General features: G+C 33.6%; 1 protein-coding gene across 1 annotated transcript; it reads right to left on the bottom strand.

Moving 5' to 3' along the window:
* Positions 1-4221: 4221 nt before the first annotated feature.
* Positions 4222-14416, bottom strand: LOC131852496 (RING finger protein unkempt). The gene is made up of 6 exons (XM_059203163.1): positions 14142-14416; positions 13832-14041; positions 10092-10369; positions 9397-9497; positions 8642-8879; positions 4222-8423 (listed from the first exon to the last, which is right to left on the bottom strand). Exons 1-6 carry the CDS (start codon positions 14198-14200, stop codon positions 7258-7260), a joined length of 2052 nt encoding a protein of 683 aa, XP_059059146.1. The 5' UTR covers positions 14201-14416; the 3' UTR covers positions 4222-7257.
* Positions 14417-14770: the final 354 nt, after the last annotated feature.

Raw genomic sequence — 14770 nt, 5'->3', positions numbered from 1 at the left:
ATATATCATATTGTTAACATTATTTTCCCGTTTGTGTCCTCAATTATAGATTAGTGATCTTGTAGATTTAAAAATACCTCATGGTAACGGTCAGTTTTTTTATAACTATATATAGTAAGTACGTAGAGTAAGCGACACCGCTAATATGCAGTACTATTGTAGCTTGAACCATTAATAAATTTATGTTAAAAATTTACAAGTTATACCCAAGAGAAACTACATGTAATATAATGTAATATAAATTAAAATGTATTTATTGCCAACAATAACAATAAAATGTTTGCGTGTAAATTAAGTTCAATATTCTAATATATTTTGTTTTGCGCGCTCTTAACCCTATAATCTAGTGATTAGCTTTTAGACGTTCATTTGTATCTAAGCGTCCAATAGGTTGATGACTATTACATTTTTTTATTTCTAAAAACGATTCAAAAATTTAATTTCTTAAGTATATAAGTCATTGATAATTATTGCATTACTTTTAGCATGATCCTATTAGTGTGGAAAAAACAATTTTATTATTGTTAAAATATACCTATATAGCTGGTAACCCATGTAAATTACAAGACACAAGCTACCAACCATACTCACACTCCTTGAAATGAACTTTTAAAGAAAAAAACTCATTTATGTACATTTCAAATTGAACACTATAATCAATATTATTAAGTTGCAAGTTGTTCAATTTAATAAATATGCTTAGTAAATATTTAAGAAACAATGTCCGTTTGCCAGTATTTTGAAATGAAATGTTGGAATAGTTGTCAATCTAGTAGATTTATATTGAGTATGATAATAAAAATATATTGTACTGTCACTAGCACTGATATTACCGATTGGCCTACGAATATTGAAGCATTGAGCTTAAAAGCTTTTACCGAGATACATTTAGATCGAAATAGCGAATAGGCATATTGAACAAGATATCCTGTTAGAGAATTTTAGTTACCAACGTCTTTGAAATGTTGTGTATTGAATCATAAAATCACTCGCGGTCGTATAGCTTCAATAGTCTCCACAGACGCGGAAGTGGCGCCACCTACGTAATAAATTAACTGACATGGAGAATGAGTTCTCATTAATTTACATTTTAATATTGGTCTCTTCACTATTTCGATGATATCCTGATATCCATGCTCTCTCGTAGATTGTAAAGCCAAATAAAAGTGTAAATATACATAATATATTAAATATACAATTAATTATAATATATACGAAGTCTTCGCTGAATGTAGTGTTAACTATAGTGTATATATTTATAGAGCATTTTGTTTATTATGCAATATATTATATTAAAAATATTATTCGCTGTGCTCTAGGTACGGCTCTAAGTAGACACGCGTCTCTTAGACTCATAAATGTCTCAATTAGAGTCCCAAAACTCGAATTATCAATACAGTTAGGGTCCATCACAATTGCTCATGTTATTTTAATGAATCTTAGGTACCTGTATGTACACCGATTAGATCTAATCATAATCCCTTATTGTTTATTAATGTTAATGCACAACTGAATACAGCATCGAAGCATAGCAAATAAATATATAAATAGGAATATAATTATTATGTATGACGAGTTGCTTTAGAAAAAAACAATTGCACACACAATACAAATCTATATCTAACCTAGCACACGGAATGGTGTCAAAATATCTTTCTAATATTTTAGAATAGATACGATTTGCTATTAGGAATATGATTTGTAATACGCTTTAGAAAGAAATTGTGGCACGTGGTGGAATATAAAGCCAGTTTGTATCTGTTCATGGAGTCTACTCCACTCATATTAACTAAGTATAATAATATAGAGTCAACCAAAGCTGAACACAGCCAAACTACGTTACCCATGTTTCCCTGTGAATATTTTTGGCAGCTAATTATTTATCACTTCACCCAGTACCTGCAGTCAATTTGCTGATTTTAATATTTTTAATACATTTATTTATATAAAAGTCCTAGGGTCGGCAACGCGCATTGACATCTCTGGTGTTTCAGGCGTCCATAGGCTACGGTAATCATTACATCAGATGGATCGTAAGCTTGTTTGGTACCTACGTAGTATAAAAATATATAGAACCATTGAAAGTAACAAATGCAATACAAATTTTCAAATTACTCCAGTTTTCATTCATTATAATATTCCCCTCCTTTTACTCACCGTTGCCCGTACATTACGTACGCGTCCTATTTACGAAAATAGTCACGGTCCACTTATATTCGCTATTGAATATGTACACACACCTCACGCTTCCTATTGTCACTGGGATTATGCCCTAAGCATTCCCGTTCAAATTGATTGTCCTTTCACACATTCAAGACCACTATTCAAATGGTTTATCCTTAACATTCAACATGTCTCACTGGTTAAGAGTACTTTCAAGTTAACTTTTTCAAAATCAATTAATTGCTTAAAGGTGAAGTGAATAATATGAAAAAGAAATCATTGTCATCCGTCCGTCGAATATATTCGATTACAATACTGCATATTGAAAATAGTAAATGAAAGTTCATTTCTCTTAGACATTTTAGTAATTGTGAACATTTAATATTAAATAATATAACCCCTTTATGAAAAGGAATAAAGCTAAATGTGTGATAAAATTGAAACATTAATTTACAACTGATTTATGCTATAATATTGTAAGTTTCATTATGTATGTATTATAAGTAAAATTGTTTTATTTAGATATGATAACAAAGATAACGCCGTACATTGAAATGTAATTTCTGAGATTTTTTTGTAATTGAAATTACAAATGACACACGAAATGCAATATTGTGAACTTTTATTTATTAAAGAATTTAAATATATATTGCTTATTTATTTTAAACTATTCCTTTTGTCTACATCCCGCAAAAAAAATATAATAAATACAAGATAATGAAAAAAGGGTGAGTATGTAATAAAACACTGGTGTTATTGAATGGAATTTAAAATTTATTAAACCTACCTATCTATTATAATATTAATTATAATCTTCATTTCTGTTACATGTTTGGATCACATGGATTTGAAAATTATTTGTTTATAAAATACCTACTATGATATTAATAGAAAAGCTTGCATATCTGTAGCAATAAATATAAAATTAAACATAATTCATTCGATCTCCAGCGATGGTGAACGCGTAATTGGTTTCTAATACAACATTATCTATTTCTAATTTAACAATAATAATTTGAAAGAATTTGTTGAACCTACCTACCTAAAGATTAAATAATTGAAAGAAAATATAATAGTATATTAATTAAAGTAATAAAAATGATTATTATGCTTATAAGGACACGTAGAAGCTTTAAAAATTGATCCTAAATAAAATAACAAAGTTCAAATTGTAAATCGGTTACAAATTTATATAAAATAGCTAAATCATTTTTAAAAAACACAACAATACCACATCGCGCCTGTCAGGTCAATATAATTATTTATAGAAAATTAACATTTTTCCTTCAAATCATATAGTTATGTATATATTTTATTTGAACGTGACCGTCACATTGATATATGTATATATAACTTTAAATATGTTTGATATCTTAAAATCGTGAAAATATAACAGTGTACATATTTTTTATTATATTTATGAGGATTACAATGTTAGCGTCACTACTCGAATAAAATCAACATGATATTTTATGTTATTAAAAAACTATTAATCCACGATACGCTGCATAAATAATTAATTTATCAACAAAACTACACTCTCCATGTGATAAAGACTCTATATAAAAATAAATATGTCTCTAATACACCTCTAAATTTCAAACCATTAGAAATACTAGCAAGCTATACATTATATGTGCACAAAGTGAAACTGAGAGGATGCGACAGCCGGATTTCCAGCGATATTACTCGTAACTAAACCGCTGCCCCCACTCAAGATGGGGTACAATATAAAAATATTTTTCGAACATTTCATACAACCGCCCGATTCGTTTAATAAAAAATGTATCCTCTCCGTTGCACCTTGTACACCTTTAGATATATATAAAATATGCGATGGCCACACAGTACATTTTGTTTCCGACACTCCAATACATACGATACGTAATTTTGAGACTACATATATTTTTGATTTTTATTTGTGACAATTCTAATACCTATCACACACGCTTACCTACTGATTCGCCTTTTCCGATTAATATGGAAATATATATACATAAAACATGACCAGATATAAATTAAATAAAAATTGTATACGTATTCATTTCACTCTCTGTATTATATTTTTTCATCAATGCAGATTGCATGCATGTTTTTCCTTGCAATGAAAATAGTGATATAATTTAAATGTAATATTAGCATAACTTCTTTCTAGCCATGTTTTAATGTATACAATTTACATTATAAACAGCATTTATTCCCACTATTGCCTTTACAGCACAATATCATTCATTCTTGCATCCTAACAGTACAAAATGTGCCATGTCGACATAAATATTCAGAAACGGGAGTCCACGCCTCAAATTTTAGTGCGTTTAGCATTTGCCATTCTTCTCTTATAGTTTATTAAAATATACTTTATGACTTTGACATAGGATTCAGTTCACGTTTCGTTTATCACAGTCCTTGCACAGATTATAACTCAAGTACACGGCCAGGTTATATGGAGTGGCACCATACATTTAATGGGCCAGTGGACCCCGTTTAAACAACGATCTGTATTGTATAATAGTATTGATTAAAAGGCGGCTGTGGTCATATTGCTTCTGTTCACTATACATCGACGCGGCTACACACTTAAATTAATGTCCATTACAATTTGAAAACACTACTTATATCTAAGTTATTACTAAGTTTAATTTGTTATTACTATTATAATAATATACCGATACAAAACTTTTCAAGATTTTCAAAATATATATAAATATTGTTGTTATATATTTTAAAGTACTAAAATTTGAAATAAATTTATATAAAACGCGATCGTATAAGATCTAGAAATGGATTCACCATACGCAATGTTTGATGCGGCGATTGAGAATTATCTGACAATTCCCGTGACGCTGACCCAAAAGACGGTACTCGGAAAGACATAAAAAAATAAAATAATAAATATTTTCCACGCCATGGCTTATGTATTAACGTTTATAATTATCAGTGGCTACGATAAATATCAATATACATAATATATCGTCACATAAGGTGAGATCGCTACTTCCATATTTAATTGAATCCTGATAATAGGCTTGTTAATACTAATATTGGGATCACACCGGTTAATTTTGAAAATAAAGTTTACATGCGAAATTATGCAAACGTCAAAGCTCCTTTACATACTCCAGCAAGTAGTACTGTAAGTTGGAAGTAATTATAAAATGCATACCACCAATTATCCTACGAATGTTAGATTGAAAGCCTAACATTCTTGTAATTTTATTGAATTCCGTTGACCACATTTCTCCATCGTCCGGACCTCTAATTACACTCAAGGAATATTATCAAATGGTAAACTATAAAAAAAGACGTTCGAAGTAAAATTGCTATATATATTCCTTACGTGTAACTGATTAGTGATGGGATTGACTTCTTATTGCGTGGTCGAGCCGTCAGAATGTGGTTTTATAATTTAATATTCCATGATTTAGTCAGATGGTCAGTATATTCATAATTGTTTATAACTAAATGCAATAGCATTAACTCTTACCCACACCGTGTGAAATAAAAATAAGAAAGATCACTAATTAATTGGGAATGTAAACATAAAATGCTCTATGAACTAAGAGAACAACTTAACCAGTACCCTCGTTTGCATCAATAGAACTGTAATTCATACAATTCTCATAATAATAACAGTCCGACGTGACGCAGCGTCCGTCTATCTATTCATTATATTGTAGTTCATTACAGAAAATAATTCCAAAAATACAGATATCGAAATCGTGTCAGTATTCCCAAAATGGGGCGAACAATAGCAGAATTAACGCCTGTAACTTGTTTACTTACAATATTCGATATATTAACATTGGTCCTTAGGTGGCTAACTTGACGCAAACAAGAGAAATAAAAACTTGTGCATTACAACAACTGATGAATCTCACATTGCCCTAGAGTACAAACTGTCACATTAAAAATGTAAAAACATAACAAGTAACAACTTCTGATTAAATTGTTATGTGAACATATAAAACGTTTAATATTCATACAAAACTAAATCTACTGCAATTATATCACTAATGATATACCGTGGCCTTGCTTCCATCAACATCCACATAATACAATCAAACCCATTTTTACTCTCAATAGAATCGAGTCAATACAAATCTTATAAACTTTACGATAATTGCTGAAAGCATGACCACAAAGGTTATGCTCAAGATAAGATTTCATAGACGTCAAAAATGCTATATTAATTTGTAATCATACGTCGAGTGAAGCAGCGAGCCGACTGACACGTGAACCTAAATAAACAAATTAGTTAACATTAAAAGCATTCTCTTTGTCATAAACTTCTACAGTACATTTCTTATTCATGCACTAAATACACATGTTTAATTTATGAAAAATATTCAATATACATATATTTTAGTTACATTATGAAGCCTGTTGTAACAATATACAATGCAGCCTTTGGTGTTACGATTACAACAAGTTTATTAAATGGAATACTAATTCATATAGAAAAGCAGAGATAGCGTCTAAAAAATTTAATATCAGGTAATAATGTTAAGTTTTGTTACAATTAAATTTGACTACTCATACGAGTATAAAACTGTTCGCTACGATTAGGTGAGTACAAGTTTTTGGTTAGCATTATTTATTTGTAAGTACCTATGCAGGAAATCAGCAAATAGGTACGCGAATATCTATCCTATATTATTCATGTAAACGACAGTGGCAGTTAATTCGAAAATTCCTAATTCATGCTTTTTAATTTCATCCAATATATTTACCAGAATAAGTCTTGCTCTTTTCACTAAAATTAAATATCCTATAGTTATTATCGAGTTATATACCCCGTTAGACCCCATTTTACCCATATATAAAAATATCAAGGAAAGTATTTGTTTTGATCAATAAATAGCCCGAAACACCAGCGTGATTATTCGACAAACTACGACATCAGTAGAGAGCAACTACCTGATGAGCGGACGAGCGATCCGAGCGGAAAGTGCCTACTCGCTCGTTCGCCCATACCATACCACACCACACACCCGCATCCACACGACCGCACGGGACTTACACAGCACGAAGCACGACACGCAATCTAACAACTCACACGCCCCTCCCACTCGCTTTCCTTCCGCAGCGTACCCACTAATGATGCTGCTGCTGCACCGGCGTCTGACAGTAGGGGCACTCCTTGGTGGTGGCGGAGCAGCCCTCGCACAACACGTAGTGGTTGCACGGCCCGAGCGTGACGCTGCGCGGCTGCTCCTCGCAGACCATGCACTTGGTGGCCGTTTCCAAATATAGAACTTTCTCGATCTCCTCGAGGTCGGTGCGCGCCTGCACCAGTAGGTCCTTGAGCGTGTTGATGGGCAGGCCGCGCAGCTCGCGGCGGCCGGCGGCCCCGGCGACGCCGACGCCGGCCAGGGCGCCGGCGCGGGCCGACTCCAGCTCGCGCCGCAGCGTCATGGCGTGCGCGAGCGCGTCGTCCCGCTGCCGCTCGGCGAGCGCGGCCTTGCGCTGCGCCTCGTCGGTCTCGCGCTGCCACGCCTCGCAGGCCGAGCGCGCCTGCGCGATGCGCTCGTCCCAGTGCACGGCGGCGGCGCGCGTGGCCACCAGCTCCTCGCGCAGCCGCGACAGCTCGGCCGGCGCGGACGGCGACGTCGCCGCGAACTCGAACGGCGTCGCGCCCGCCGCGCCGAAGCTGCCCGCCTTGATCGCGTGCGAGTTGAACAGGCGCTCGGTGTCGTTCTGCGCGAATCTGAGGAAGGGCGTCAGCGGCGAGCCGCCGGCGGGCGGGCTGAAGCCCCGCATGGCGGTGCGCGCCTGCGGGATGTTGACGGGCGCCGACCCTCCGAGCAGACCCTCGCCGTCGGACAGGTCGCGGTCCAGCGAGGCGACGAGATTCAGCGGGTCCTCTAGGTGTAAGTCGTCGAGGGCGTTCCCGACGACCTCCTGCAGCACGGTGGCGTCGAAGGTGGAGGCGCGCGGCGTCCACACCGAGGAGTGCGGCGGCTTGTCGTGCGCGAGCGCGGGCAGCGGCTGCAGCGCCGCGCGCGGGCCCTGGCGGCCGCCGCTGGAGCCCCCGCTGGACGTGGAGGCGCACTCCGAGCCGTCGCCGCTGCCGTTGGTCTGCAGCATGCTCGCCGGCGACAGCGGCCGCACCCTCTCCAGGTTCAGAGCGTTGCCCAGCATACTTACGCTGTTGTCGTTCACCTTCTTGTCGGGCGGTAAGGCGGATGATAATAATTCAGCTAAATTGGTGCCACACTCTAGCGGAGCGGCGAGCTCACGTGCGGCACTTAAGTCTTCAGCTGCAATAATAATAAATTTGGTTAATAGTGAGATTAAGCATAGACGAAATAATTCACAAGTTATGAAATAATTATAAAATCCATAAAAAGCACAATTACACCATGCATAATTTTAAAATTTCTCAATCTTAATGAGACAAATCTATTTTTCTTAATTTTCAATACATTTATTTTTCTTTCGAAATAACTTCATCACTTAAAATTAATAAATGACTTACGTTCTACATGTGCAAAAGCACAAAATAATCCTCTAGGACAATAGCCGGCCTGCTGAACATCATTACATTTGGTTGACTTATATATCTCAGGGTGGAACTGTTGTTCAGTACGAGTATGACAATAGCCGCATCCATCTCCTGCTTCACAATTACTAGGTTCGCCCCATTCTTCTCCATGTTTTACATTGGGACACGGTGTACTACGATATTTATATTTTCTTGGTGATCTACGTTTATCCTGAAATTACATGAACATTATTAATCTTAGCGATGTTTGTTTTGAACTATCCGCTTTAATAAAAATAACTCAATATAAGGTATATACATAACTGTTATTCTAGATGGAGTAGTCAGAGGCTTTGAAAAATGCAATACTTTACATAATTGACATTTCGCTGACTATATTTGAATGCATTATGTCTTGAATTCACAAAACATTTTTGATGTCATCAATAGGCTGACATCAAACTCACTATCTTTTGATCTGAATCAGGGTGGTAAACCACTAATTGATGTTGCTTTCTTTGCATACATAAAACTTCAAACATGTAATAATTCTGTTTAATTTTTATACTTTTCACCTATTTACTAAATTTAAGAAAAAGCAACAAAACTTACTAACAAACTGTATGTAAGAAGTTTTAGTAGTACACGCAAAACGGCCCAAACGAGAGGCGAAATGATGTAATAGAGTCCAACATATAGTAAGTATTTTTATGAATAATGGAGTACACATGGTACTAAATGTTACTTACTTTACTATTGTGATATTGTGGGCAGGCATACCCTTGTCTACATAACCTAGGTGGTCTTTTACATGGTTCTGTTTTATATGATGATAATACATAATTTGTGTCTGAAAGAAAAACATGTGATTGTAAAAATAAATATACTTATATTTGCTGCCAAATCAAGTCTTCTTGCATAATGATTACATAGCTAGATAAGCCAGCAAATAATAAATTAACATATCAGTTAGTTACTTGACTTCATTGTGATATTACGATTCATGCCCATATTATACTATATACTATATTGCCCCAGATTAAACTATTCATATACGAGAAAAATCTCCCTGGAAAACAATTAACAGTTAATTTTGTGGTAAAATTGTTACTTTGTCGCAATGGGCTTATTGACTTCACCTCATACTCATCTTGATGTATACTAGTGTACCATTCCATCATCATCTCTTATAAAATCTAACTAACCCAAACATGTACTAGGAATACTAAACAAAACATTAAAAATATATTTAGTAGCTAGTTGTACCCGCGGTTAGGGGTTAAATGGTTAACCACTTGATGTGATAAGCTATATTATTGTACAGTTTCAATAAAAATCCATTCAGTAGACTTTGTATGAAAGGGTAAATCCATCCATGAATCTCAAACAATACAATTAGAGAGTGTGTGTGTGAGCGAGACATATAGAGTTAGTGAGACGATACCTTGCCACTTGGGGTCCTCATTCATGAGGTTACGCTCCTTGTCGAGGGCGTTGGGCGCGTCGTGGTCGGGCGCGTCAGGGTGGTCGAGCGCGTGCAGTTCTCTCGCGTCGAGCACGGGCGGCCGCAGGTCGGGTGCGCCGTGCGCGAACGCGCAATGTGCGCCGTTCTTGGCGCACTGCCCTCGGGCATCTGTATCGTGCACGCACATGCACGTCTTGTAATAGCGCAGGTGGTAGCGCCGCTCCGTGTCGCCAGCAGTGCGGTGCAGGTACGGACACCTGTCGAACACGATCTACTTTACCCACTGTTACCATAAACGTACGTCCTCTGTGATAGAGAGGTGACCTTGATAAGATTGATCGTCATTTCAAAATGAGTCGTATTCTAGAGTTGCCAACCATTTTGTTTTCCCATGGAATGTCCTAATTTTTTGTAAGTCTCATGAGACGTTCTGATTAGTTTTTAGCAGCGTCTTGGATTTTAAAATATTAAAATACAATTTTATACATTAACATTTAAAAAATACTTTTATTAAAAAATAAGATTGTTTTAACTATATGAATTTGATTTCACCTATTTTCTCTACATATTGATTTAACTATTGCAACTCTATAAATACGTCTTTTAAATTTGGGGTGGCAACCCTACCATATTAATAAGATGCGAAATTCTTACCTTGCCGTAACACAATTTTTCAAGGAGTGCTATAGCAAGTGAATGTAATGATTTTTTTTAACTGTATACCCTCCATAAATTTTATTTTCCCCTTTTACGTAACATATATAATGTTGTTTATAATATTTTAAACAAAATTAACATTTTGTTTAAAATAATTATGTGATGGTAATAAATAACACATCTATATTTGTTTTAAATGTTTTATAAAAGCATAGGTAGACCTACAGAACATATTGAATAATAGATTTATCTTACATTGAATTTCCTGCTATGTAAATAATATTAATTATACAATTTTATTCATAACACTGTATAATGGTACATACTATTATCACAGAGTATTATATGAGAGAATATAATTACAACTTGCTTCATAAATGAAATGAAATGAAAATTCTTCATTGTTCTCCTCACAGAAAAAAAAACACCTACATAACCTATTAAATTATATACAAGTAAAAATATATAAATATGTATAAACATACAACAATGAGCAAGAGAAAGAAGCAACTAGGAGCGGCCGTGCAGCTGAAAAACAATTTTGTAGTCCTTATCGCTAAAAAGTTATTTCTTCCAGGCAACCTTAGAATGGACAGGAGCAATTAGACTACACTTTGGTCGAGGTATAACAATAATAAAGAATATAGTGAGACATGATGTTAACTAAATATACAAATTACATATTAAATCTCATGCCTGTAAATTCTACCAATTGAAAATAATATTTATTAATTTAGTAGGATCAATAAATAAATAAATAAAAAATTGTTTAGAGCTTTGATTAATCATTATATATGATTAACATGGTAAATATCCTATTATATAATGTGTTTGATAAAAGATAAGTATTATCTAAATAATTAATATTATGTCAACAGTGCATTGATCTGTTAACATAATGCCAATAATGACTAAACTTATTTTTTTACATTTATAACTTGAACTTTAAACAACATACACTTGTCAGTGCTAAAGAAGGAAATCTATACAAATAAATAAAAATGAAGAGTCCGTTTGTAATTTCAAATTAACGGGTTTTCACAAAATGCATATGTCAGTAAATAGGGTACATACATCAAAATAATAATAATGAAATTTTTTGTCTGTTTGTGAAATGGCTGAACCAATTTTAACAGAACTTTAACTCGCATATAATGTTATAGGCGCAACTGAAGGTATATTTATTTTAGAAATGTTACTTATTTTACTTAATAAATAAAAAAAAATACTGCATAGGGATGAAGTTGTGGTGGCTAATGTGAACTGACCAGCTTGACAATGAAAGGTTAAAGCCAGCTCTAAATTAGTGCTGGTTGGTAGTTTGTATTCACACATTTCGACTTGTAAAATGTGAACTTACAAGGATTGTTTAAAAGAGCAACACACAAGTTTCTTGCTTATTCTTCTTGTGATGAGACAGCTTTCCGAATAAGGGGTAGATTTAAAAAAATGTTGACTATTCAAAAGTGCTTAAATTAAGTTTATTTGAATAAATGATTTTCTATTCTATTCTATTCTAATGTTGAGAGATCCACACCCTGAAAGCTTAATACATTGTTATATATTTATGAAAGGTACAAAAATTCACATTGAGATCTCTTTTGCGAAAAATAGATAAGTGAAAAAATGCTACATGTAAAGAGCATTGTTGTTCTTTGTACAAATTAGTTTTTTTATTAATTCCATGTAACGTTTTGCATTTACTTGCTTATGCATTTAAATTGGCTATTTGTATATAATGATTGTACAGCATAAATTAATGAAGTACTTAGATTGATATGTATACAATAAATATAACATATAAAATAAATAGGTACAAAATAAATTTATTATTCACATCATAGCAAGAAAATAGTTTAATAGATTTTCATATAAACAAGAATATAGATAGCTTAAAGTGTGTTATGTTTTATCATAATTGATAGACTGGATGATGATACATAAGGGATATTTAAATAAATGAACCTAAAAATAAATTTAAAATTCTATGTCGATGGTGTGGTGGGCTGATCAACATTGCAATGATATTGCTGGGTTCAGAACATCTTTTTATATATTACTTAGTTATTATTATTATTATTTTATATATTAATTAACTATATAACAACTGGAAGAGAGGGAACATGGAAAATTAATTATTTATAAACACAGATATTTTATCTAGGATAGAATTTAGACACATGTGTCAAACTCTGTACAAAATACAAATATGAGAAAGCCAGTGGATATCTTTACCATATAATTTTAATATACCTGTATTGTAAAAAAAACAAAAATAGTGACATGATAAATGTATTTGATTCTTCTGAAATGGTTACAATCACATATCTATTCGAACTCCAGTCTGTTTTGTTATTTTTTACATGTCAACATATTATCATCAAATAGTTTTAATTTATGCAGTGTAATATTTTGTGAACAAATAATATTTTCTCTATTTGGCACAAAGCATCTTGCCAGCATTCTTTGTTCCATAGAGAAATGAGATACAGCAGGAGCAGTATTGCATGTAAAAGTGATCAGAAATGACAATGCATAAGATTCCTTACATGTTTTATAAATACATATTGTGCATTCTGTGATATGCATTGTTTTGCATCTCTAGATGGATGTTAATGGTTGGCACTATATACAGGTTTTTTAAAAAAGCAAGATCTTTATTAAAATATGTCTGTCATACAGCATAAATAAATATTACCAAGTTAATTCATACAACTGAACAAATAAATCTATTAGTCAAAGTAATAAATTAGTTCAAATAGACTTTTAAACATTCCACACAAAAGAACAATGGGACACAACATATCAGTATTATGAAAGCAAATTAAGTACAACATCACACAAGAAAATGTTACACTACAGAGGCTACATTCCGATATTGGTCGGGTTATAGTTGCTATGGTAGTAAACAAAATATTTTCCAACTAGAAATCACTAAACAAAACGAAAATAAGGTTACAAATATCACTATATACAAATACAAAACATGCCCAGATAACATTATTGCTATTTACTAATCACATTAAACATGTTACAAATAAAAGCGAAAAGAAAGTACTCACTCGTCCCCATCCTCACAAATACCCGACGTTTCATTATATTTGGTACAGTAGTTATCTGCGCTATAATTGAACGATCCATCTCTTTTTCTTACTGGTCTCCGTCTTCTCTGATTATTAAAATGCCAATGAAAACATGTGAAAGGTCTATGTTGAGTACATTTGTGTTGTAGAAATGATGGGCATTGCTCCACTCGAAATTCCTTTAGATATCTGCAACACAAGACCGCGAATCTCAGAAACTTAGTAACACATTTATCTACTTTTACACTACACTTTTCACATTTAAAATAAATTGTAAAAGAATTATTACTTATAATGATTAGGTTTTTCTGTTTGAGCTGCCAACAAAGGTTTAGATTCAGACGGCATTTTGGAAAACTATTATTGCGCCTCTTGCGTCGCGCAGGGCACGCTCACCGACAACCAATTAAAATTCAATATACGATCACGTGATACAAAATAATTTAGAAAGGTAAAAAATGTAAATACAATCTTATTAGAGAATTTTTCATAATGAACACCACATTTCAGGATTCTAGTGTCCTTGAACTTAATAATCAAGAGTCAACTCGATCGAGTCGAAAAGAAAAGAAGATTACAAAAATACATTTACTTTTTTAAATCCATTGACAGATCTGTCACGTAGTATGTTTTCTACCTATTTCATCTTCTTAAGCTGAAAATTATGTTGTAAGAATGAGATAAAAAATAGGACGTCCACTTTTTTTAATTTTTGGGACTGTGGTACTCTATATAATAACAGTTCACTATTTTTTGTAAATAAAAAGTTACTTAATGTAAAACAGATTAATTCTGGTCTAATATAATACCTATATACAAGCAATATTCGATTATTGTAATAATATATTTTTTATTTATTCAAAAAGTTAATAATAATATTAAAATTTATGCCTTTTGGCAAGTGTTTTCTGTGTTTTA

This window comes from Achroia grisella, unplaced genomic scaffold, assembly GCF_030625045.1.
Source record: "Achroia grisella isolate CSIRO2021 unplaced genomic scaffold, CSIRO_AGI_Agris_v1 utg853, whole genome shotgun sequence".
Taxonomy (NCBI): domain Eukaryota; kingdom Metazoa; phylum Arthropoda; class Insecta; order Lepidoptera; family Pyralidae; genus Achroia; species Achroia grisella.
Note: the sequence above shows the minus strand (reverse complement) of the source record. Positions and strands in the feature narration are given on the sequence as shown.

What these genes read in the sequence shown, in the direction of transcription:
- LOC131852496 (XM_059203163.1), bottom strand. Translation starts at nt 14,200, where the DNA reads ATGCCGTCTGAATCTAAACCTTTGTTGGCAGCTCAAACAGAAAAACCT. An exon ending in CACAATATCACAATAGTAAA is followed by an intron (nt 8,880 to 9,396) that starts GTAAGTAACATT and finishes ATGTAATTTCAG; the next exon opens with GATAAACGTAGATCACCAAG. An exon ending in TGCTTTTGCACATGTAGAAC is followed by an intron (nt 8,424 to 8,641) that starts GTAAGTCATTTA and finishes TTATTATTGCAG; the next exon opens with CTGAAGACTTAAGTGCCGCA.